Source organism: Sylvia atricapilla, chromosome Z (genome assembly GCF_009819655.1).
Source record: "Sylvia atricapilla isolate bSylAtr1 chromosome Z, bSylAtr1.pri, whole genome shotgun sequence".
Taxonomy (NCBI): Eukaryota; Metazoa; Chordata; class Aves; order Passeriformes; family Sylviidae; genus Sylvia; species Sylvia atricapilla.
In genome coordinates, this window is record NC_089174.1 from 68,175,473 (window position 1) to 68,198,507 (window position 23,035).

General features: G+C 60.7%; 3 protein-coding genes across 4 annotated transcripts; 2 read left to right on the forward strand and 1 right to left on the reverse strand.

Moving 5' to 3' along the window:
* Positions 1-1,358: 1,358 nt before the first annotated feature.
* On the reverse strand, positions 1,359-9,618 carry TMEM8B (transmembrane protein 8B). Its single transcript, XM_066339579.1, has 13 exons — positions 9,468-9,618; positions 7,463-7,751; positions 6,173-6,380; positions 5,904-6,037; positions 5,503-5,762; positions 4,918-5,273; positions 4,533-4,629; positions 4,200-4,323; positions 2,762-2,904; positions 2,411-2,589; positions 2,189-2,335; positions 1,998-2,114; positions 1,359-1,801 (listed from the first exon to the last, which is right to left on the reverse strand). The coding sequence occupies exons 1-13, from the start codon at positions 9,616-9,618 to the stop codon at positions 1,466-1,468; spliced, it is 2,541 nt and encodes an 846-aa protein (XP_066195676.1). The 3' UTR covers positions 1,359-1,465.
* Positions 9,619-13,081: 3,463 nt separating this feature from the next.
* TAF1C (TATA-box binding protein associated factor, RNA polymerase I subunit C) lies at positions 13,082-17,525 on the forward strand. Its single transcript, XM_066338376.1, has 14 exons — positions 13,082-13,267; positions 13,356-13,449; positions 13,596-13,702; positions 13,794-13,889; positions 13,971-14,041; positions 14,122-14,369; positions 14,444-14,554; positions 14,666-14,789; positions 14,902-14,973; positions 15,087-15,222; positions 15,318-15,446; positions 15,594-15,768; positions 15,902-16,039; positions 16,330-17,525. Exons 1-14 carry the CDS (start codon positions 13,136-13,138, stop codon positions 17,499-17,501), a joined length of 2,805 nt encoding a protein of 934 aa, XP_066194473.1. The 5' UTR covers positions 13,082-13,135; the 3' UTR covers positions 17,502-17,525.
* Positions 17,526-17,758: 233 nt separating this feature from the next.
* On the forward strand, positions 17,759-19,284 carry HINT2 (histidine triad nucleotide binding protein 2). 2 transcript variants are annotated; one of them, XM_066339697.1, is made up of 5 exons: positions 17,759-17,831; positions 18,539-18,697; positions 18,786-18,890; positions 18,972-19,044; positions 19,141-19,284. In XM_066339697.1, exons 1-5 carry the CDS (start codon positions 17,778-17,780, stop codon positions 19,230-19,232), a joined length of 483 nt encoding a protein of 160 aa, XP_066195794.1. In that variant the 5' UTR covers positions 17,759-17,777; the 3' UTR covers positions 19,233-19,284. The 2 variants fall into 2 exon arrangements, with proteins under 2 accessions (XP_066195794.1, XP_066195795.1); XM_066339698.1 differs by having other exon boundaries at positions 17,766-17,831; positions 18,514-18,697.
* The last annotated feature ends 3,751 nt before the right edge of the window (positions 19,285-23,035 follow it).

Below are 23,035 nucleotides of genomic sequence, written 5' to 3' on the forward strand. Positions count from 1 at the left end.
CACTGCCATGCTCCTTGACAGGTCATCCCTTCTCCTGCTCTGCCAATCCCATCCCCAGAGTCTTCTCCAGCTGCCCCCACAGACCCCTAAGCCCATCCCGCTCTGGCCAGTTGGGGCCCAGCTCCCAAGCAGCAGTTTTAATTAGATTGCAATCTTATTACATAGCTGCCTGCCCGCCTGCAGTTGCTAATCCTGTTAAGCATCCAGTAAATCTCCCTGTGCCGAGCTCTGTCCCCAGGGGCACAGGGAGGGGGGCTGCTGGTGGGTGGGCTCTACTGAGCTAGGATGTGACTGCTGAGATGCAGAGCTTTGCCTCAGAATTCCACCGTGAAGACCCCTGCAGGGCTGAGAAATTCTCAGGAGATTGCAGAAGTCCCTAGTGGGGTGAGAAGTGTCAGTGAAACTTTCCCTGTTCTCCTTGGTCCACCTTGACCCCTCTGAGCTGCTTAAGCAGAGTGAAAAACCCCCTGTCGTTGAGGCACACAGACAGCCCAGGTGTCTGTCGCCACACCATGGCCACCACTGGCTGCAGTGGGTGCTGAACCCACAGGTCTGACCATAAGCCAGACAAAGAGCAGGAGCTAAGAAGAGGCTGTCTCAACTTGGTCACAGGGTACAGTCCATGCAATGTCCCTCCCACCAGAGCTCCGTACCCTGCAGAGACAGGGCTGGTGGCAACAGCAGGGACAAAGAGTCAGTAGTCCAATGCTCCTTGGGTGTAGCGACATGTGGGGTGCTGAGGTAGGCTGCCCCAGGCAGTGGGGTGCCACCAACAGGCTGTGGGCTCCTGAGGATCTGGCCCCTTCAGGCAGAGCTCTCTCAGATCTGTGCATTGCCACGGCAGGCAGCACCAGAGTCATTCCCCAGTGGCACCTATCCCCACAGCTATTGGCTCACCACAGTCCTGCAGGCTTGGAAAGGATCCTGGATGCCCTGGTACAGCACTGGTCAGATATTACAGCCATCCAGTGAGAGCACAGTGCCCCAACAAAGACATCCCAGCCTTGCAACCTGTCATGCCAGGAGCCAAAAGACTGCAGCCTCTGCTGCCCACCTCTTGCTAGCCACTTTGCTCTATGTTGCAGCTGCACTAGCTCCAGAGCAGCCACCACAGAGTAGCAGCTCTGACTAAGAGCCAGAAACTGTTGCCATTCCGCCCCTCCACACCCACTCAGATCCCCTCAGGAACTCCATGACCTGGCAAAGAGAGGAATGTGACCCAGTTCAGCCTTGAGACCCCACAGATCTGCCCCAGACTGAGCCACATCAACCCCTGGAGACAAGTTCAATCAGGCTGTAATTGGAAGAACAGGGTGGCACAGGTGGTTGTGTGCCTTCCCAGAGGAGTCCTGGCATTCCCAGAGGATTCCTGGCACTCCCAGAGATGGGTGGCCAACAAAGAGAGTGGGTGCCAAGCCCCACAGGGCTGCTGTCCATGACAGAGGAGTCTGAGCTGGTGTCAGCATCAGCTGGTACAAATACTGTTGATGGAGGCCACAGCCGGGTCAACGAGCCCCAGCTCCTCCTGCTCATTGACACAGAGCTGGTAGCCACATCCCTTGCGCCGGGGCAGTGGCCCCAGGCGCCTGCTGGGCTTGGCACGGGGCGGCAGCAGGAAGCCGACGCTGCCAGCAATGAGCAGGTGCCAGATGCTGTGTATGTAGAAGTAGTTCTCCTCTGTCTCCACGAAGGCGTAGAGCAGCACGGCCGCCGCTGCAATCAGCGCCCCTGGGCACAGGTAGAAAGCCCAGCGCTTCCAGGTCGGTGGGTAGCAGTGGCGGCGACGGATAGTGCGAGCCGTCTGTGGTGGAGAAAGGACAGGCTGGAAGGGGGACCCACAGCAGGGACAGGCACAGCTTCTGTGTTATGGTCACACATCCCTCAGGAGCCACGGAGAGAAGCTCATGGGGAAGGTGTGAAAGCATCAGAGGGGAGGTGCAGGCAGGGGCAGGATGCTGAGCGCAGCCAGGATGGGGACATAAAGGACACCATCTTACCCAGGCGACGGCCATGATCCCCAAAGCAAAAAGGCTGGGCCCCAGCAGGTTCCAGAGCCCATGACGGTCCATCTGCAGAGCCATGGAGAGCAGCATGGCTCCCAGCAGGTACAGCACCTGTGGGGCAGTGGGGTACCCATCAAGATAAATCTCTTCTATGACTGCCCTGAATGCCCCCTCCCCACACTTGCCTGCTTGACTATGGGCTGGAGCCGGGCCATGGCGATGACAGTGACCCAGACAGACATGAGAGAGCCCAAAAAGTCACAAAACTGCAGTACATCGTACTCCATGATGCAGAACACCACAATGCCCGGCTGGTCACAGGCATGGTAAAACTAGGGTAGCAGAGAAAGGGTGTAAGAGCTACCCTGCACAGCCCCAGCCCCTCAGCTGCCCCACGCCATACTCACAGTGGAGAAGAACATGGTGAAGATGTAGACAGCAGCTTCTAGGAGGTAGTGGCTCCGGACAGCAATGGCCACAGGAGGCACAAACATGACATTGCTGAGGCACAGCAGCAGCGTGGAGAGGAGCTGGAAGCCATAGGAGAAAGCCTCAGCGTTGTCCGTGCAGCCCCAGCCGTTCCAGCCTGTGACCAGGGACAGCTGCTGTCACCACTGCAGCACTCACAGGGGCTGGGGGGGTGGACCAAGGAACCCCCTTTCCAGCACCCTGCAGAGACCTGGCATGAATGGATACTGGGATACAAGACCCGCAAGGAGGATGCTGGGGGGTCTGTGTGTGCCTGGCTCAGCTCTCACCAGCTTTGCACTCGCAGGCAGCGTACAGGTAGTTGTTGGTGCGCAGCAGCTTGCACTGGCCGTAGATGCCACAGTCATTGATGCAGGGTGAGAGGTAGGCACGCAGGTACACCTCAGCTGTCACATTGGTGCAGGGCTCAAACCTGCAGGGTGGGAGAAGCAGGTTCGGCCCTCAGCCTGTGCCCATGAGGAGCTCCTGCCTCTACCAGAGCTACCTGTCACACACAGACTTAGGAGGTGATGGGAGATCCAGGGGCTGGACAAGCTTGAAAATGAACTTCTTTTAGTGCTTCAACTGTTTGTGCCAGCCTGAGTGAGCAGGAGGAACGTGGCCACACTTAAAGCCCCTCTGCTTTTAGCAGCACACTCAGCTGGTTCCTATTTCATTTGGATTTTGCTGTGCAAACACTACACCCTGCCCTTCAATGCCTCTGTGTGAACCTGCCAGGGAAGGACTGACTGTGAGTGGCAACTCAGCATGAACTAGAAACACAGCAGAGGAGTCAGGGCAGGCACACCAATCCCACTGCCATGCTCTGCCCACACACAAGATTGCTCACTGCCAGCACCTCCTCAGCTGTAGCACACCAGGAGCCCAGGCAGCCCCACAGGCAGACAGCACGTACCAGCTGCTGGCTGGGAACACACAAGCACCCCAACATGCACAAATATGCACATAGGGCCAGCTGCATGTGTGTCTGCTGTCCACTGACTGTGTCATCACAGAGTCAAATCTGCACATGTGTGTGTGCAGAACATACACAGCCCTGACCGCTTGAACAGAGCCCTGACTTGCTTGTGCAAACCAATATATGCACACAGAGCTGGCTGCAGATGTGCACCCAAACATGCATGCAGTGCTGCCTGCATGCTTGCACCAAATGTGCATGCAGCACCATCCACATTCATGCATCCTTGCACATACAGACACACACACATGCGCATGAGTGTGCCTCACTCTTCCACAGGGTTCCAGGCAGACACAGAGGCCAGGAGCAGAGCTGCAGCACAGAACTAGTCCCTGGAGATGCTGAGCAGAGTCCCAGCCTGACCAGAGATGGCCCCTGACATGCAGAACAGAGCCCTGTCCTCCCAGCGACAGCCCGGTCCCCTCCCAGGCATGGGTACAGATGGGCCCTGCTGCGTAGGTGGAGAGGCACTGACAGATGCCCGGCGTTCGCGAGCTGACAGGCACTTCCTAACCGCGAGACAGAGGGAAGAGCCGCGGGGACCCACAGATGGTCAGGCAGACGTGAGATGGAGCCATCCGTGCCCACGCAGCACTCACACGATGACACACAGCCTGCAAAGCCACATGAGCGGAAACACGCAGCGCAGCGGACAGGCACACCCACAGACCCACGGCACACACAGGCACATGACACAGTAAGGGCATCCCCCCTCGGGGCACAGGGAGAGGATATGCTGGGGCACTTACCCATGCTCTGTGGCACAGAGTGAGCGCAGGCTCAGGTACCAGCTGCCTGTCTGTGGGTAGGGGATCCGCAGGCGGCTGAGGCTGGCTGTGGCATTAACGGAGAGCAGGAAGCCTGCCAGAGACTCTGTGGACCAGAAGAGCTCTAGATGAGCAGAACAAGGTGCAGCCTGCTGCCCTGGACAGAGCTGGAACAGGGACAGAGTAGCCTGTGCCAGGCTCCAGGGCCACATGCCCACATGGTCTCTGCAGCCTCCCCCCACCCAGCCTCTTGCCAGACACAGGGGGGTGTGACCCCGTGGACATGGGAGGATGGACATGCACAGCCCAGCCTACCTGTCTCACAAGTGACTGAGGTGTTGTCACTGGATGTCAGTGGGACTTCATGGTTTAGACACCCAAACACTGTCACATTCTCACCACACAAGGAGCTCTGACGACAGAGGAGATGGCCTTAAACCAGTGCTAGGATGTCCCCTGCTCTGACAGCACTTTGATCACAGAACACCAAATAGCAGTGCCCTAACCCACTTCCGTTCACCCAAGAACACCCCAAACCTGGGCCTTGGAGCACCCTAATTCATTCTCCATCACCCAAAAACTTCACAACCACCCCAAGTCCTATTCCCTGCCCTTCTGCAACCTGGACATCACTCATCTCCCATCCTGCCCCCTATCCCAAGCTACCCTGCCCCATTCAGGGTGTGTGTGGCCACCTCACCACGTTGAGCCGCAGCTCCAGGTTGAGCACCCCACCACTGTCCAGCACTGGCAGGAGGTTGATGACGAAGACAGCGGGGCGGTCAGGCGGCACTGACACATTGGGCCCGAAGAAGATGTAGAAGTGCACGGAGAAGGTGTCCAGCTCGTTGCGCAGTGTGGGCCGGACAGGCCAGCACCGCTCTCCAGCATGTGAGGTGACAGGAATGGGGACCGGGTGCTTCGTGTCATTGGGGTTGCTGGATGGAGGGCTGTCGCCCAGCGCCAGCCCACCCGCGGAGCCAAAGGAGTGGGGCATGTTCATGGAGGCGCTGGAGGGCAGGAAGGGTGGCCGGGCCAGGCTGGGTCGGGAACAGTCTGGAGGGACAGAGCCATCAGCCTGGGCACCACGCAGCTCTAGCCCCCTCTTAGTTCCCACCTTCCCTTCTTGCCCACCATTCATCTTCATTTGCAACCCGGCCCAAACACCTCACAGCATTCCCATCCCAGCAGAGCCTGGTATAACCCTGTGCCCAGCTGCAGATAGATCCTGTGGGCATCCCACACCAAAGCAGAGTCAAGACCATGCCTCCACATGCACCCTCACCTGTGAGCTGCACGGTGACCTGGAAGGAGATGGTGCCCGGCACCCCAGGGTGTTTCTCCACCAGCACATAGTACCAGTGCTGCCAGAAGGGCAGGTCCTGTGCCAGCTGGCAGGGAGCATGTTCCCGGCAGTCCAGTGTTGTGGAGTTGTGCAGGGGGGGAGCCTTGGCCCGCACACGCAGCCAGAGTGGGCAGCCCTCAGCCCCACGGCATCGCAGCACCTCCACAAGCACTCGTGATGTGTAGCTGGGCACAAAGACCCTGCAGAACAGCGGTGCCAAGTTGCGCCCACCACTATGGGCACATAGGATACAGGGCTGGGGAGGGACGCCAGAAGGATGGGAAACCCTCATCTCCCCACCCTGAGGATGCCCCCTCCTTAGGAGACCTTCTAGCACTCACTTGTAGAGGCAGGAGCGGTTGTGGGGGGCCATGCTCTGCTCGGTGACATGACCGGGGTACAGCACAGCGATGTTCACCAGGCGCTGCACGATGAGCTGTGGCTGGAAGAGATACTGGCACTCCTCGTACAGCCCCTGCACCAGAGGAGAGTCAGCACAGGGCAAGGAGCACAGGGCATTGCCCTACTTGGGACATGTGTCCTGGGCACTGCCAGCCCAGAGCAATCAGATCCCAACCCTGCCCCAACATGGTCCCTCCAGGCCCTTCACCTTAACAGAGATCTTGCCCTCATCTTTGGGCAGGTGGGCAGCCAGGAACCAGTCCCCAGGCAGTGGGCTGGTGACATTGAACACTCCTGTGGTGCGGTTGGGCAAGGTCCAGGTGAGGGTCAGTGCGAAGGAGCCAGGGACAGCCGTGTCCCTGGGGAAGTGCGTGTGCAGTGGGTTAATGACGGAGGGAGCCCCTGAGCGGAAATACCTGAAGGAGAGACAGCAGTCAGCAGGGTGTAGGCTGGGCATCATGGCAGGGCCAGTATGTCCTATATGTGGGTGTCTTCTTCTATGCTTAAAGACATCTTGGAAGCCGTCTGCAAGCTGGGACCTTTCTGGAGACTGAGCTTTCTTGAGTGGGTGTTCAAGCAAAACAGTTAATCTATGAGATGCATGAAAGAGTGGAGCCTGCATTGGTCCTGGGAGAATGAATCATGGGGAGGGAGCGTACATGATGTCTGGGTTTTGGCTGGGATAGGGTTAATTTTCTTCTTGGTGGCTGATACAGTGCTGTGTTTTGGATTTAGTATGAGAATAATGTTGATAACACACTGACGTTTCAGTTGTTGCTCAGCAGTGGTTAGTCTAAAGCACTTTTCAGTGTCCCATGCTCTGCCAGAGAACGGGTGCACAAGATGCCAGAAGGGAGCATGGCCTGGAGAGCTGACCCAGACCAAAGGGATATTCCATACCATACAGGACATATTCTGTTCCATATAGAGCCTCCTACCCAGTGTATAAATTTGAGAGAGTTGGCATGGAGCCACCAACCACTGCTGGGGGACAGGTTGGACTTCAGTCAGCATGTGGTGAGCAACTGTGCGATGAATCACTCATCTTTCTCGGGGTTTATTTCTCTCTCTCTCCTTTTTGTTACTGTTGTTATTATTATTGTTATTGTAGCTATTTTATCATTAGTGTTATTGGCATATTTATTTTGATTAGTTAACTGTTTTTATCTCAACCCACGAGTTTTACTTTTTTTCTCCATGATTCTCCTCATGACTCTCCTCCCGGGGGAGCAGGGGGATGAGCGAGCAGTCGTGTGGTACTCAGCTGGGACCTGCTCTAGTGAAATGTGTCCCATGGTAGCAGGTTGGAACAAGATGATCTTTAATGTCCTTTCCAACCCAAAGCATTCTGTGTTTCTATGATTCTTTGACTCTGTATGTACATGTGCTTGTGGAAGCAAAAAAAGTAGGGAAGAGCAGGCAAGCTGTGGGGCAAACCCAGGCAGGAGCAGCAGAGGCAGGCTGGGAGGATAACAGGCAGGCCAGGCTGCTTACTCACACGGTGATGCTACGGTCTGGGCATTGATCCCCAAAGGTGCCACCTTGCTCCTTGAAGGTGATGAGGTTCCAGACAGCGATGACTGTGTCCTCGGGAATGTGGAAGTGGAAGAGCTCAATGCTGGCAAAGGAGCGGAAGGGGCTGAGCTTGCGTGGTGTGCGGGTGAAGTAGTCAGTCACAAAGAGCCCATCTGCAAAGGAGATCCAAGGGTCTCTCAGTAGAGTAAAGGACTGGGAGGGGGTTGTGGAGCAGTCCCTGCAGAGCAGGCCCACCCCCAGACTCTGAATATGTCACCAGCATCTAGTAGCCTGGAGGCAGGAGGGGCTGGAACAGTGCCATTTCAGTGAATCCCCAGGGCTGATGTCAGCTGTCCCCAGTTGTGTTTCCCAGCCCTAGCACAGTCTGCATCATTTCTGGTTCAGCACTGCCTCAAGTCCAGTTCACTGAGCTGTGGGTGCTGATGGCCTATAGCCTGAGGAGCCCACAGCCCTGGCTGCTCGTGCTCTGCTCCCTGCATTTTACCTGTAATAAGTAAAAGGACATTCTTCATGGCTTCAGCTATGCCCTAGCAGGTCAGCTCCCACAGGAACACACATTCCCCCTCATCTGCCTGCATGGGAGGCTCAGCACTGAGCCCATCATAAAGTGCAAAGTTTGACCCTAGAGCCACAAGAAGAAGAAGCAAGCAGAGCCCTTCCTGCACTGCTTCCCAGCTTTCCCATGGTTTGTGGAGGAGCAACGGTGCACATATGTGTGCACATATGCACACGTGGGTGCTGTCTGCATGCACCGCAGAGTGGAGGCATGCAAATCCACGTCCATGGGGGTGTGTGCCTGTGCACAGCTCCATGTCTGAAAGACACTTCCTGCAAGCCCACGGCACAGGTGGGAGCCACCTCCCCCTGACCAGCTGCAATTTTTTGACTTGACAGGTCAATTTGCAGGGATTTCCATTAGCCCCAGCAGCAAAGACACAGCCACTTCTTTGTCACAAGGGAGAGCAGAACTCGAGACAGCAGCCATAACTTCACCTACCATTACCACACTACACCAGTGGTAGCCTGGAACACCCATCCATTTTTCTTTAGAGATACAGCAAGAATGAAACACCCCTCTTCACAAGCTGCTGGAAAGGAGGGGGCCAGCAGAGGATGGGCTGCGAAAAGGTCTCTGCCCAGGAGGACTCATCCAGTGTGAAGTGGGATAGCTGAGAAGAGGATCTGCTTTGCACCACATGTTCTTGGCCTGGAGTGTGCGCATGTGCTTGCGTGCACATGTGTTTGTGCTGCGTGTGTGCAGCCCCAGCAGGCTGTACACTGACATGCAACTGCTCCCTTGTCTGGAACAAAGGCAGCTCCCCCTCCTCTTCACTCCCAGCTGGCACAAGCCAGGCATGAAACACCTGTCTCCTCAATGCAAGAGCATCTAATCCAAATTTCTCCACCAGGAACCACCTGGTCACTTCACAGCCCCACGTAGGGACAGTGGCCTGGCAGGGGACCCCAGGGAGGCTGCTGAACGCAACTCTAGAAGGGGAACTGAAGGGAGGACCCGGAGCTACCCAGACCCTTCATGCTCACTTGCCCAGGTCAAGGTGAGGGAACTGGTTGCATGCAGTAGGTCAGTCTGAGGCACCAGTGCAGCCAGAGCACGAGACAGGTGCTGGAGGATGGAGAGAGATTGCTACTCATGGACGCGGAGTAGACGAAAGAAGAAAAGCCACAGCCTCTCTGCTTCAGGCCAGCGGCCGGAGCCGCAGGACCCCAACCCCGGTGCTACAGCCTCAGGTCGCCGGCGGCGGTCAGCACCGAGGACAGCTCCGCGGCCGGCGGTCAGCACCGCGCGCAGCTCCCGCTGCCGGCCCGCCGCTGCACCCCGGCACCGGCGCCCCCGGCCAGCTTCCCGCCTTCCCAGGGGATGCCCCCTCGAAGCCCCCAAGTATCCTTCCACACCCCGGTCACTAAGCCAGCTCCCTGCCCCATAGCCTGCTCCTAGTCTCACATACTGTCGTCGAGGTATCCCCTGCACATCCTGACGCTCCGCTGGACACACACCCCCCTTCTCTGCAGGCTGTCCATCTCCGCTGCCCCCTTCACGCGCACAGCCTTCTGCCCTGCATCTTCAACCCCCCGGGCCCACTCACTGCCCACGCACATGCCTCCCTCCCAGGGTGTTCCACTGCCTGCATCCTCCTCACATGCATCCCACTCTCATCTGTCTCCATGCCCCGTTGCATGGGTATGCCTTGCCCCACGGCATGCTCATCAATGTGCCCCACTGCACGCACATCCATGCATGCCATTCCACAGACATCAGTACCCCCTACACACGCACCCCTGTACCCCATTATGCAAACACACCCTTGCACATGCATCTCTGCACCCATTGCACTCACCTCATGTCCCAGGCTACATAAACCCTGTGCCCTAAGCACCCCACACCCAACTAAGGATACCTCTGTACTCTGCTGCATACCTGCCCCAAACCCCACTGCATGCTGGCTCCATGCCTTGTGCCACACTCATCGTGTCCTATCACATGTGCAGCCCACTTTCCAGGATGCTATGCCCCATAGCTGCACCCTTTTGCTCCATTTTCATCCACACCCTGCCCCACAGCATGCAAACCTCACTGCTCATGTAGCTCGTCCCAAGCTAAATACTTATCCATTCCAAGCTCATCCTGTTCCCCACCACATGGACCCCCACACCTGCAGCCCTTCTGCCCTCCACATCTCACCCACTCCCTGCCCCACTGAATGCACACCCTGCAACACATTGTTCGTCTGGTTCACACGCATCCCAATCTCATCCCTCTGCCCCACGGCTCCTCGTAGAGCCCTGTGACTCACACCTCCAATCCTTCTGCCCACCGCACAAACCCCTATGCTCCAATCCCAGCTGCCCCACAGCGCACACACCCCACATCCCACGGCTCACGTACATCACACCCATCCCAAGTTCATCCCTTATGTCCCGCCACACGGACCCTTCGCTTCACACCTCTGCCCAGCGCACACCGCCCCGTGTTCCGTCCTTACCTGCCCCCCGCCCCACTGCGCGCACACCCCACATCCCATTGCTCCCGTACCTCACACCATCCCAAGCTCTTCGCTTGCGTCCCGCCGCACGGACCCCCGCTCTCCGCTCCAACATCTTTCCCACCCACCACACACACGTCCTCCGCGGTACCGCCTCGCCCCCGCCGCGCCGGCACCCTCGACGTCCGCTCCCGCGCCCCGTCCCGCGCTCGCCTCGCCGCCCCACACCCGCGTCCCCCACCCCGCTTTCCCGGCGGCTCTCACCGGCGGCGGGCGGCGGCAGGAGCAGGAGCGGCAGGAGCAGCAGCGGGAGCGGCAGCGGGAGGCGCTGCCCGCCGCCCCCGCCGCCCCGCCGGGCCATCGCCGCCGCCGCCGCCGCCGCGGCTGCCTTGGGGCGCGCGCCTCCGGCCGCTCCGCCGCGCACCGGCGGCCCTGACGTCACCCGCTCCGCCCACCGGCACCGCCTCCCGTATCACCATTGGTCTACGGGCACGTCAATCAGCGGCGGCCGCGCCACGCCGCCCCTCGAGACAATTCCCCCCCCGCCCGCATAACCCCGGGATGGACCCGGCGCTGACTGGGGCACGGGGGTACAGCGACACGGGCAGGAATGGAAATGGGAGGTTGCGGAAAAGGGGCACCGGGCTGGAACTCGAGACATGGGCCGGGAAGTGGGGCACAGGGCTGGGGACAGGGACATGCCGCTGGGGACAGGGACACGGGGCTGGAACGGAGATACGAGCCAGGAACGGGGGCACAGGGCATAGAGACACCGGCTGGGGCAGGGACGCGGGCTGAGGTCAGGAGCTAGGCGCTGAGGGCAGGAACATGGTGCTGGAACTGAGATCCGGGCCGGTAATGGGGTCACAGGGCTTGGAACAGGGACATGGTGCTGGGCACAAGGATATAGGCTGAGAACTGAAATATGGGGCCGAGGGACAGCAACATGGGGCTGTAGACAGGGTCATAGCTTGGGGGAGAGGGACATGAGGCTGGAGACAAAAACAATGACTGAGGGTGGTGATGTGGGCCTAGGGGACAGGGACATGGGCCTGGGTACAGGAGTATGTACTGGGCACAGAAATATATCATGGAGAGGGACATGGAACTGATGGCATGCCCTGGAATTAGGGAAAGGGATGGGAGACAGTGAGGGCTACCTATGGAGGTGGAGGTGGTGGGGCTACCTGTCTCAAAGGGGTCTATGCAAGGGGGTCAGGTGGTTTTCTACCAGTGGCTACCACCTTCTCAGAGCAAATGGTAGAATGTATCTTAGAGAGAAGGTGTCCCACAGAGAGTCTCGACACCACCTGCAGGGATGAGGGCATCTTGTCTCATCACACTGTCCCAAACTCCCCTGACATCATCCACAGACTCCCCTGACATCACCATCCTTTTTGGCCATAATGGAGGCAGCAGGTTACTGCTCATGGGAATGCTACCTGTGCTCCTCTCCCATCCCGTGCTCCCCACAAGGCACCATGGGAGCTGCAGCAGGAGCAGCCACCCCACCATGTCCCAGCCTGACTCCCCAGCAACCCTCCCCAGAGCACAGATCCCCTCCAGGCATGGTTGGAGGTCCCCTTCCCAATGCAGATCTCACTTGCATAGCTCTAGGGCCAGTGGCCTTTGGCACAGGGATGTACAAGGACCATGGTCCCTTGAGGAGAAAGTCAGTAATGCTCTCCTTGGGAAATGGATAGGGGAACTTGTCTCCCTTCCAGATACTCTCCAAAAGCTCCAGGGTCCCATCAGAGATGCATGGTATTAACCTGAACTCTGTGTGGGTTCCTGTTGGGAAAGATGGGACACCCTTGCAATAAAACCACGTGTTTCTAGAATATCTCAGGTCTGCAGAGTTCCTTGTCCCTGCCTTCCACAGATGTCTCTACAGGTGCCCAAGGGGGTATGGGGCCAGGTGGGTCTCTTATGGGGAGCCAGCAATCACCCTATGGGGAGGAAGGAGCACAGAGCCTTCTATGGGGTGTGTTCACCAAGGCCAAGCAAGGTGTGAGGAAGGGTAGGGTGCGATGGGGTGTCTGGAACATTCTCAACCTTCCAGGAGCTGCACTTCAACCCCAAGACCCCTAGATATCCAAGACTGTCCCGTGGCTCCACATCCTGCTGGCGTGTGGGGTGCCCCACGGCCACACAACCGGGGCCACGGAAAACCAGGTGTGCCCCTGGCAGGACCCACAGGGGGGTTTCACTGCTCTTGAGGCGAGCAGAGGGAAACAACGTCCATACCCTTCCCCGTGCCCCGGTGAGGTCCTGTCCTCGTGGGTTCTCCAGTGCCGGTCCTGGTCCGGCTCTATCCCACTGTTCCTGTCCAGGACCGCCGCTAGGTCCTATCCGTGGTCCCACCGCTTCCTCTGCCCGTTCCCGTTCTCGTCCCGTTCCCGTCCTGGTCCCGTCCCTGGCCCCCTGCCGGCCGGCCGTTTTTGTCCTCCGGCCGCCAGGGGGCGGTGGCGCCCCGCGTGGAGGTGCCGCCGGCGGCGCTCTGCTCCGCGCTGCTCCCCGGCGCTGATTGGTGCCCGGCATCAGCAGCGCGACGGTGACGCCATTTGCGGTGGCGGCGCCACCCTTACGGGGTACTGTGCCTCGTGGTGCCCATTGTGCCTGCTACCGCGGCCATGGAGTTCCCGGCCGCGCTCTTCCCCTCCTACTTCGGCGCTGGCCCGCCGCAGGAAGAAGGTGGCCCCGCGCCGCTCGCCGGCTGGGGCGAGCACGGGCAAGTGCTGGAGGGTGGCCCCGGACGCCGCCAGGTGAGGCCCTGCCGGGGATCCGGACCGGCCGAAAAAACCGGCAGGACGCTCAGGGCCCGATCTTAGTTTCCCTCTTTGCTCCCCGCAGGTGCAGCCGGCGTTCGTGCCCCGCCGCGGCGCGACGGGCGAAAGGTGGGAAGCCGCCGACGCTGCGGCCGTTCCGGTGCTGCTGCCCAGAGCGGGTGAGAGCCGCGGGAGCGGGAGGAAGCTCGCTGCATGGGGGCTGAGCGGGCGCGCCTTCCATCTCTATCGCTGCCGCTGCCCCGCCATGCTGAGCGGTGTCCCAGTGCTCGTGTGATGCCAAGCAGCTTCTACCTTCTACCCACAGGCTGCTGGATCCCCTCGCCCGCACCTCAGGATATCCTGTACCGCAGCGGCCTGTGCAAGAAGCTTCGAGCAGGCAAGTCCAGAGCCATTCTGGACTTCACCAGGCAGGTGCGATTTGAGGTGTGGCATCAGGGCAAAGATCTGGGGGGCAGTGTGGGACCTTTGCATTCACTGACCCTTTCCTCTCTCCCCCACACAGCTGGGCCATTTCTTTGTGGATCACCCAGAAGATGCTTTTGGCTCCCTGGGGCGTCTGCTGCACAAGAACTTCTACCTCGGAAACTCCAAGCTGCAGGTCATTGTCTGTCCAGGGTTAACAGTGTTGTTCCCCACCCTCCCCCTTGCCAGTCTCAGTCTCTGCCTCCTACTCCTGTAGAGACCAGCCCGAAGTAGTACCATCCGGATGACGGCCCTGGTGGAGGACATTGACCGCCTGGAGGCCCGACGGTGAGTGTCCTTCTGTCCCTGCAGAGATCTGGGGGGGCTCCTGCTCTGTCTCCCCACCTGATGTTGTCCATGCCCTGCAGTGGCTGCCCCCGGCAGCACTTAGCCTCCCGCCTACGCTGGTTCTCCCACCTCTGCCGTGACTGGCTCTTCGAGGTGCCACTGGGGCTGCTGGCAGACTGCCTGCATGAGGAGCTGATGCAGCAGTGGTCCAACCTGCTCTTTGATGACAGCCTCACTGGGGGGGCACTGGCCTGGTTGCCCCCTGAAGACAGGGGGACACCTGTGGGCTGCCTGGTGCACCCTGGAGGGCAGGCCATGAACCACCTCTGTATCCTTCCCCATTCAGTGTCCTTGGGGAGGGAAGTGGGGGTTGTGTTGCACTGCCCTTAGCCAGCATCCCAGATTTCCAGGATGTGGTGCTGGAGGAGCTGCCCCGCACCCGGGGCGCCCCAGCGCAGTTTGAGCTCAGTGGGCGCATCCAGCAAGTGGCTGCAGCCCGTGTGGATGGGCAAGGTGAGCCAGCCCCAGGATCTGTATCTTGAGGCAGACAGGATGTAGGGAGGAGGGGCAACAGGGGGTCTCTGGGATGCCGCAAGCTCACATGCCATCTCCTTCCCCCAACAGATTTTGTTGGGGTCCGCTCAGACTATCACTGTGGTGTTTGGAGGCTGCTGGGCAAAAGAGGGGCAGTTCCCACCCCACTACAGGTGATCCACACTGATGTGCCTGCCTCCTGCCTCACTGTCAGGTAGGTGCTGGAGGAAGGGGCTGTGTGAGGAGGGAGCTCTGCTGGCACAGCCCTGCTCCATGTGTCAGATTCTGTCACCCCATAATATGATGCTGTGTCCCCTGTCCTGCAGCCCTCACCTTCCTGGGGAGTTGTCTGTCTGCACCCAGAGTGGGACTGTCTACCTCTGGAGCGTCGAGACTGGGTGAGATAGGGCTCTCGGGGCTGTCTAGGTACTCATGCAGACAGCAGAGTCCCAGTGATGCCCCAAGTGACTGGGGCAGCCCTACCCCGTGCCAATACTGCTGTCTTGCACAGGCTGCAGCAGCTCCGCCATGACCCCCAGACCATGTTTTTTCGGGACCATTCACCCTGGCGCTGGAGTGATTTCACTGCCCACCCAAGGGTGCTCAGCTGTGCTGACCGCACGGGCCTGCAGTGCCTGGATGCCCGGGTGAGCCTTGGGAGGGTGGGCATGGAGCTTGGAGCAGGCAAAGAAGAGAGTTCCTCAGCCCTAAGTGCTAACTGTGCACCATTCTACTGTTGCAGGCCCCCAAGAGATGCCACTTTGACTTGTTCAAGGTGGGCGAGGAAGCTGGCTGCCAGCAGGGCGAGCGTGTCGTCCTGCCCATGTATCTGGGCAGGGCGCACCCCTCACAATACCTTGTCACCACCCAGGTGAGTCTCACCACAGCTGGGAGCTGGAGAAGACACGCTGCACAGCTGTGTCTCCCAAGTGCCTATGGGGCATGAGGATCTTCCAGCTGAGGGGAGGTGCTACAGTGTGTTGGGGTGTGTCCGCCTGAGCCAAGACCTCTGTCCTAGTTCTCTGTGTATGTGCTGGATGAGCGGTTGCCATTGGTGCCTGTTCTGAAGTGGGCACACATGATGAAGGCCCCTCCACTCTTTGCGCACCTGATGCCAGGGAAACCCGGGAGGAGCCACAAGGTGCTGCTTGGGGCATCCCGTACCCAGGAGCTGTTGCTGTTGCAATACCGGGGTAAGAGATCAAGCTTCATGGGTGCTGCAGAGCCAGGACTCCTCTGTGCCCACATCCCAGCCTCTTTGCTGCTGGGATCACCTGCTGCTCTGGTGTCTGTGCTCACCAGACAGTTTTTGGGGTGTTTCCTCAGGGGGCAGCCAGTCAGCTTGTCAGCTGGCAGGGACTCCACAGAAGCTGCACAGTATTGCAGGGTGCCTGCAGCACCTGCCCACCCAGCTCCCACACCGCCACCACCTGCTTCAGCAGCGCCTCACAGCCCCAGCAGCAGGTGAGTGTCCCACACTGCCCCGTGCTGCAGGTCCTGGTGGGAGAGAAGATGGAATGGAATGGAAGTGTAGTCCTTCTCATGGCCTGGCTGGAGGGTGGCTAAAAAAGCAAAAGCAAAGCCCCAAACAATCCTGTGGAAGAGATTTTAATGGTACAGAAAATTATGTACAGGCCAGGAGCCAGCAGTGAGAGTACTCACTGAGGGGTGGAGGCAGCCCCCACTGCTGGCAGGCACCAGGAGTTATCCCCAAGACTGGAACCCTGGTGACAGTGCATTTCCTGTTCCTCTAGGGCTGGCTGCCACACTGCAAGAGGATGGACTGCACAAGTCCATGTTGATTTTCCAGCTCTCTGAGGCTGGGGATGTCTTCTGCCAGAGGCTGACCCACAACGCAGCACAGCCCCCTGCACCCCCATCGAGGGATGAGGCTACAACAGCTCCTGGCTCTTCACCTCTCTTCGAGGTACCAGCCAGCAGCCCACAGGGCTTGGCTGGTGAGGAAGAAGAGGAGGAAGAGCAAACATTTTACTTGTCCAACCTGGAGGTGATTATTGATGATGAGGAGGAGGACATGGGCACATCAGCACCCCTGGAGGAAGCTGAACTCCTGCAGGAGCGATGTGCCAACCCTCAGCCCTCCCCAGCAGTGCCCAGCCCAGCTGCAGCCCTGCAGTACCGCCGCTGGCTGAGGGCCCTTTCCAGGGCTTGCAAGGAGCCTCCGGGGCACACTTGGTCCCCCAGTCTCAGCCAGAGGCGGCTCTTCACCCGCAAAGATCTGGAGGGGCCAGTAGGCCCCAGCAGCCTGCAGAGGCAGATGCGTCAGCGGCTGCGCCAAACCATGAAAGAAGGGGGCCTCATCCAGCATTGGGCACCTTTGGCCCTCCAGCCCCCTCCCCTGCCACAGGCCCTGGAACCAGCAGGGGGTCTGGACCCACTAAGTGCCCGTCTGACAGCAGCTTGGGCTGGGGACTGGGAGCAGTGGTGGGAGGAGAGGACGAGCTTCAGTGTGGCGAAGAGACAGCAGGCGCTGCGGGAGCGGCGGCGGCGGCAGAAGCGAGCCCAGGGCCGCCGCAGCCTTTCAGCTAGCTTCACCTCCTCTCTCACCTACCAGTCTGAGCTGTCCGAGCTGAGTGACACAGGCCCCTCGGTGCTCTCCCCCGGCCGCCCACCTCTTCTCTCCCAGGAGGCCTCCCCACCAGCAGGCAGCCCCCTGGTTCATAGCCCCGCAACCTCAGCAGCACCCGATGAAGCCCTGCTCTCTTCACAGAGCCTGCGCTGCCGCGGCATCCCCAAGGAGCGGCGGAAAACGTTGCGGGACTACCTATCTGTGTGGGCCGAGGGCCCCCCCGAGCCCCCAGAACCCCTTGGCAGCCAGGCCAGCCAGCTATGCATCCCATCTTCGCAGAGCCAGCTGTCCTCCGCCTCACAACCCCGCCGTAAGCGCCCCCGAATGGGTTTCTGAGTTCAAATAAACTGCTTGGCACAGCCTTCCACCTGGCATCCTCAATTGTTTGGTCACAACACCCACCCTTAGGGGCAGGGGAGGTCGGGCGGGACGCTCTGGGTTCGGACTCCCCTCCAGGAGGGACTGACTATCTTCCCCGGTCGGAGGGTCCCCGCCGGATGCTCCGACGCCAGGGTCGCCCACATGGCAGGCGAGGTCGCAGGCGGGCGCGGGCGCTTTAAGGGGGCGGGGAGCGAGGATGGGGTGTGAGTGACGGGGGCGGGAGCGGCGGCCATGGCGGCGGTGCTGGTGCGCTGGCTGGCGCGGGGCGCGCTGCGCCTGGGGCAGGTGGGCGCGGGGGAGCTCGGGGATGGGGGTATCCCGGGATAAGTGAGACACACCGGGGTGTGGGGGCTAAAAGGGGCATCGGAACGGGTCCGCGCCATGCTCACCATTACTTCCACCTTGGGGCAAAGTCCGCGGCGGGCATGAGCGCCGACCCGCGCGCCCTCACGCCACAGCACAGGGCCTCGGAGCACCCGTGGGCATCCACCTCCACCCCAGACTGAACCCCCGTGGGCACAGCCGCACCCCCGGGGGCACAGATCCCTGTCAGCCCCGCGGACAGTCCTCTGTTAGCCCCGTGAGCACAGCTCCTTGCAACCTTCGTGGGCACAGCCCATCGTCCAGGCTGTGGACAGTCCCGTCAGCACCACTTACTAGCCCCCTGGACATGTGCCCCCCTATGAGTGTTACCCCCGTGTGCATCTCCCTATTGTCTCATGTGATACCCCTATCACAGCCAAGCATCACCCCTGTGTGCACCCCCAGGACCCCTGTATGGATCCCACCCACCACTTTCCACATTAATCCCCGATCACATCTCTCATCACCCCATGCATTAGTCCAGTCACCCCCACGTGCATCCCACATTAACCCCGTGTGCTCCCATCCGTCACTCCTGCACGTGTGTTTCCCCCACATGACCCTACCCATCCCCACCGCGGTGTCCTTGTCCCCGCGGGCACAGGCTGTAAGTCAGGTATGTCCCTCAGCCCCAGCGGTGCATGTCGGCGCCCGGCGGGCAGGATGGGGAGGTGGGCAAGGCGCAGAAGGCAGCAGCGGCCAGCGAGAAGGCAGGAGGGCAGCCCACCATCTTCAGCAAGATCATCGACCGCACCATCCCTGCCACCATTCTCTATGAAGATGACAAGGTAGCTGGGGCAGCAGGACCTGTGTCCCCACTGGGGCAGAGGGGGGCAGAACCCACGGGTGTGGGGCTTACCCTGCTCCCCCTGGTAGTGCCTCGTCTTCCGTGATGTGGCCCCCCAAGCCCCTGTGCACTTCCTTGTGATCCCCAAGCGCCCCATTCCCCGGATCAGCCGTGTGGGTTCCCAAGACACTGAGGTGAGTGAGTCCAGAGAGGTCCCTGGGGCATTGGTAGTGGGGGTCATGCAGTGCTGACACTGACGCTTCTCCCTCCTTCAGCTGCTGGGCCACTTGATGGTTGTGGCGGCACGCACGGCGCAGGCAGAGGGGCTGGCTGATGGCTACCGCCTTGGTGAGTTGATGTCCCCTAGCGTGCTGTGGGGCAGGACCCTCACTAGTCGTCCTGGGGGCTGGGGACAAAGCCTGACACTTGTACCTCTCCTCACAGTGATCAATGATGGGAAGCATGGAGCACAGTCGGTGTACCACCTGCACCTCCATGTGCTGGGGGGGCGGCAGATGGGCTGGCCCCCTGGCTGATGCCCACTACCCACTTGCTCCCCAATAAAGCATCTCTTTGGTGGTGACTTCAGTGGCTCTGCATCAGGGTGGCTTTTTTAGGGGTGGAGGTGGCTGGCCTGTGCTGGGCTGGCCTCCATTGTCACAGCAGTAGAGTTGGTACCCTGCTTTTTACAGAGGGTCTGGGCTTGCCACATACTGACCCCACAGTTGAAGCAGAAGGGTTTTCTGTGGCTGCTCACGGACAAAAGACTCATCTTGGTGCTGGGCTGGGGGAGCAGGCTGGGTGCCACAGGGTTGTCCCGAAGGAGAACATCCTAGGGGTGTCAGTAGTGCACCATGTCCAGGGCTGCCCACCCAGCCCCAACATTCCCGAACGCCCTTGCTCCACCTCAGGTTGCCCCCACTGCCAGCATCACTGTGTTGCTGCCAGAGCCCTTTGCTGGACACTGATGTTTCCCTGCTTTTCAAAACCAGTTAATTGGACTAGATTGATCTGAAAGCCCTCCGAGCAGGCTTGCTGACTGCACGTGTACTTCTTGTCCACCCCAGAATGGCCTCTCTGGGAGCTCCCCCGAGGATCATAGTCCTGAGCAGAGCACAGGGCAGGACAGGCTGTGTGGACCTGCTGGTGGACCTGCTGCCCCCTCCACGTACACATACCTGTGTACTCTCCCGTACTGGAGCCGCTATACCGCTTGTGTACACTGCCATGCAGACTCTACTGCCCACCCCAAACCCCCCCAACTATGCACCTCTGAGGGAAAGTCCCTGTTACTGCTCATTCCCGCCTGCCAAGTGCACGCTGAGGAAAACACACTGTACCCTGCACTTCAGACCCCACAACTGTGAACCACCGAGGGAAACCGCACACTGCAGACCCCCCTGCACACAAAACACGCCGGCTCTGTGCATGCCCAGCGCTGTTTACAGGCCTTGACCGCGGTCCCGAGCCCGCACGTGTCCGCGGCCGCCCCGTGAGGGGAGCACACGCGGGGGCTCGGCGCATGCGGCCGCCCGCTCCCTGCCGCGTGCCTCCCGCGCCCGCTGGGCCGTGGCCGACTGCCGTGGCTATATTTAGTGGCAGGGGCCGGTCCTGGCGCGGTGCACGGCCCACCTGGCACCGCCGTCGGGACCGCCTGGGCCCCCGCCAGCCGCCGCGCAGGAGACCGCAGCGCGCTGGGGAGAATGGCGGCTCTGTTCATCCCCCGGCTCGGTGGCGCTGGCGGCGGCGGGCCCCCGGGAGCTGTGTGGACCTGTGGCAGAGCCCAGTCACTTCCCACACATACACACCCAGTATAGTATGGGGAATGTTTTCGGGGTGTAAATGAGCCTTAAAATTGTTGATACTGCTGCTTCCTGTCTCTGAGGCTCCGAGCGGGGTGGGGCCACTCTTGAACTCAGGACAGCCCTGCCTCAGGGATATGTACCTCAAAGGGAGGTGGGCGTCCCTGGGGAGGTAGGCACACTAAACAGGGACCAGGGATCCCCAAGACATCATCCCCCAGGCCTTGCCCAGAGCAGTCCCACAAGGAGTGCTGTACCGGGCACAGGGCACGGGCTGGCACGCGAGGTCAGAGCCAGTCGCTTGCCATCGTGTTTTTTTCTGTGCCAGGTTTATTTTGTCAATCCCCGAGCCAGCGGCAGGGCAGGACAGTAGGCACAGCCTCATGGGGCCGAGGCGGGGGGGTGACGGGGGCAAACGGCTGTTTTGGTTCCTCAGCACAAATGACGCAAATTCCCAAAAGAGCCAGGCGGGGGGGCTGCGAGGGATGTGTCAGCCGGCGGGAGGCGGCCAGATGTGCTCCAGCAGCTCCAGGGCTGCTGCCTCGAGCTGATGCTGCCAGAGCACTGCCCCACAACGAAGCCTCATAGACCATCCCAGGGTGGTTTGCCCTACAGGGAGTGTGCATACCCGGGGTGGCATCACCAGGCTCCCTGTCGCACAGTGTACTTGAGTGCTGTCAGGGTCCCTACAATATTCCTCAGGCACCCATGCTGCCTAGCCAGGTTTTTGGTAAACCCACGGGTGTTTGGTGGGGAATCTGGGGATGCTGACCAAGGGATGCAAGCTGGGGCAGGGTCCCCAAGCTCCCACCTCTTCAGCATGAGCTGGGGGACTGGTGTACCTCAGGGACCACCATGGCTGAGCACAGGGGTATGACCAGCGGCATGCAAACCAGAACCCTCACAGCGAGCTGCCAGCCCTTGGGGGCACCCTGGCACCACCCCCCGCCAGTGGCAGCAGGGCTGATGTGGCCCCAGCATGGCAGAGCCACGAGATGAGCTTGAGACATTTCTCCCATCTCCCTCCTCCCCACAGCTGTGCAGCAGATGAGCTTGGAGGAACCCGTTTGGCACAGGGCGGAGGGCCCACAGGGAGGAGCAGTCCCCAGTGGGGGCCCCCCCGGCCCGCCGAGGCCAGAAGGGCTGAGCCCATCCCCAGCCAGGAAAAACAGACCCTAGCGTGGAGCGCACCGTGCCCTGTCAGCACACACCGCAGAGCGCTGGAATAACAGCCCTCGCTCCCCAGCCCGCCGCCTGCTATCAAAGGGCCCTTCTTCTGCTCGGACTCTGCGGGGACGGGGCCGGGGGCCCATCGAGGGCTGGTGGTGAGAAGAGGCAACTGCTCCACACCGGCGGGCACCGGCTGCACCCAGCCAGGCGCCGGGCACGTCCCGCCCCATCACCCTCGGCCAGCTGGGGGTCCCTGGGGCAAGCGGGCATATTCCAGTGCCAGGCCCAAGCGGTGTGGGGGTCACTTGGGTCAAGCCGCAGGGAGCAGTGTGTCCTCAGGAGCCTTGGGCACGTCGCTCCTGCTGCTCCAGTGGGGGTGCGCTGGCCCTGGCCAGCCATGATGCACCTCCGAGAACCCCTGCAGCTATAGCTTTACCCTAAGTGGTGGCCCCATGGCCCCGAAACAAGGTGGCGCGGGGGACATGGACCCCAGAGGTGCCTAATAACTCTGTAGTGCAGCGCGGGCACCCCTGTGTTCCTGCAGCCCCGCGCCGTCGCCCCCCTACACTCCCATCGCTTCACACTCCCGTCCCCTGCAGCTCCCTCTATCCGTGTCCGTGCACACCACGCCCAGTCCCCCACACAGCTCCGTCCCCCCTCACCGCATCCCCTCACACCAACCACACGCCCACCCCGCCCACTCCGCCGAGACCCCGCCCATTACCCGTCTAACTCAGCCTCTTGCCCCGCCCAGTTCGGCGCACGGTCACGCCCCCTCCGGTCTCTCTGCCAATGGGAGGCGCGCACGCGCGCAGCTCCACCTCCGGGCGCGCGGCCGCCCTGCACCGTCTCCATGGAGAGAGGGGCGTCCCGCCGCGCGCACCCGCTATGGAGCCGGGAGCCGTCATCGCCGGGCGGTGCGGCCCAGGCCGCGGGCAGCGAGACCCCTTGGGGTAACCCCCGGTGGGGAGAGCCGGGGGGCAGGGCCTGTGGAGCATTTGGGGCCAGGGGGGAATGAGAAGATTGGTGGGTTCGGCCTGTGGGGTGGTCGCAGCAGGGAGGGGGCTGAGCCAGGCAGGGAGGTGGGAAGCGTGTTACTGCTGGAGGTAAGGGGACTAAGGGAGTTACGGAGGGGGAGACCCCTCGAGTGGCAGTCACTGCTTCTGTGCCCCAAAAGGAGAGGAAGTCCTTGTCCTTTGCCCCAGTGCGGAGGTGATACTGCAGAGAAGCCCGGATCAGGACACTGTTTGTGCTGGTGGGGGCTGGGGACAATGGGGGATGCAGCCCGCTGCCTTTCTTCAGGGTCTGTTCCCACTTGCAGGGGCGCTCTGACAAGCCACGTGGGTCCCAGATGCCACGGGGAGAGG

What these genes read in the sequence shown, in the direction of transcription:
- TMEM8B (XM_066339579.1), bottom strand. Translation starts at nt 9,618, where the DNA reads ATGTGCGTGGGCAGTGAGTGGGCCCGGGGGGTTGAAGATGCAGGGCAG. An exon ending in CTCTGTGCCACAGAGCATGG is followed by an intron (nt 2,905 to 4,199) that starts GTAAGTGCCCCA and finishes CCCACCCTGCAG; the next exon opens with GTTTGAGCCCTGCACCAATG. An exon ending in TCACCATGTTCTTCTCCACT is followed by an intron (nt 2,336 to 2,410) that starts GTGAGTATGGCG and finishes CTGCTACCCTAG; the next exon opens with TTTTACCATGCCTGTGACCA.
- TAF1C (XM_066338376.1), top strand. Translation starts at nt 13,136, where the DNA reads ATGGAGTTCCCGGCCGCGCTCTTCCCCTCCTACTTCGGCGCTGGCCCG. An exon ending in AGCCCGTGTGGATGGGCAAG is followed by an intron (nt 14,555 to 14,665) that starts GTGAGCCAGCCC and finishes TTCCCCCAACAG; the next exon opens with ATTTTGTTGGGGTCCGCTCA. An exon ending in GTTGCTGTTGCAATACCGGG is followed by an intron (nt 15,769 to 15,901) that starts GTAAGAGATCAA and finishes GTGTTTCCTCAG; the next exon opens with GGGGCAGCCAGTCAGCTTGT.
- HINT2 (XM_066339697.1), top strand. Translation starts at nt 17,778, where the DNA reads ATGGCGGCGGTGCTGGTGCGCTGGCTGGCGCGGGGCGCGCTGCGCCTG. An exon ending in TGGGTTCCCAAGACACTGAG is followed by an intron (nt 18,891 to 18,971) that starts GTGAGTGAGTCC and finishes TCCCTCCTTCAG; the next exon opens with CTGCTGGGCCACTTGATGGT. An exon ending in GGCTGATGGCTACCGCCTTG is followed by an intron (nt 19,045 to 19,140) that starts GTGAGTTGATGT and finishes CTCTCCTCACAG; the next exon opens with TGATCAATGATGGGAAGCAT.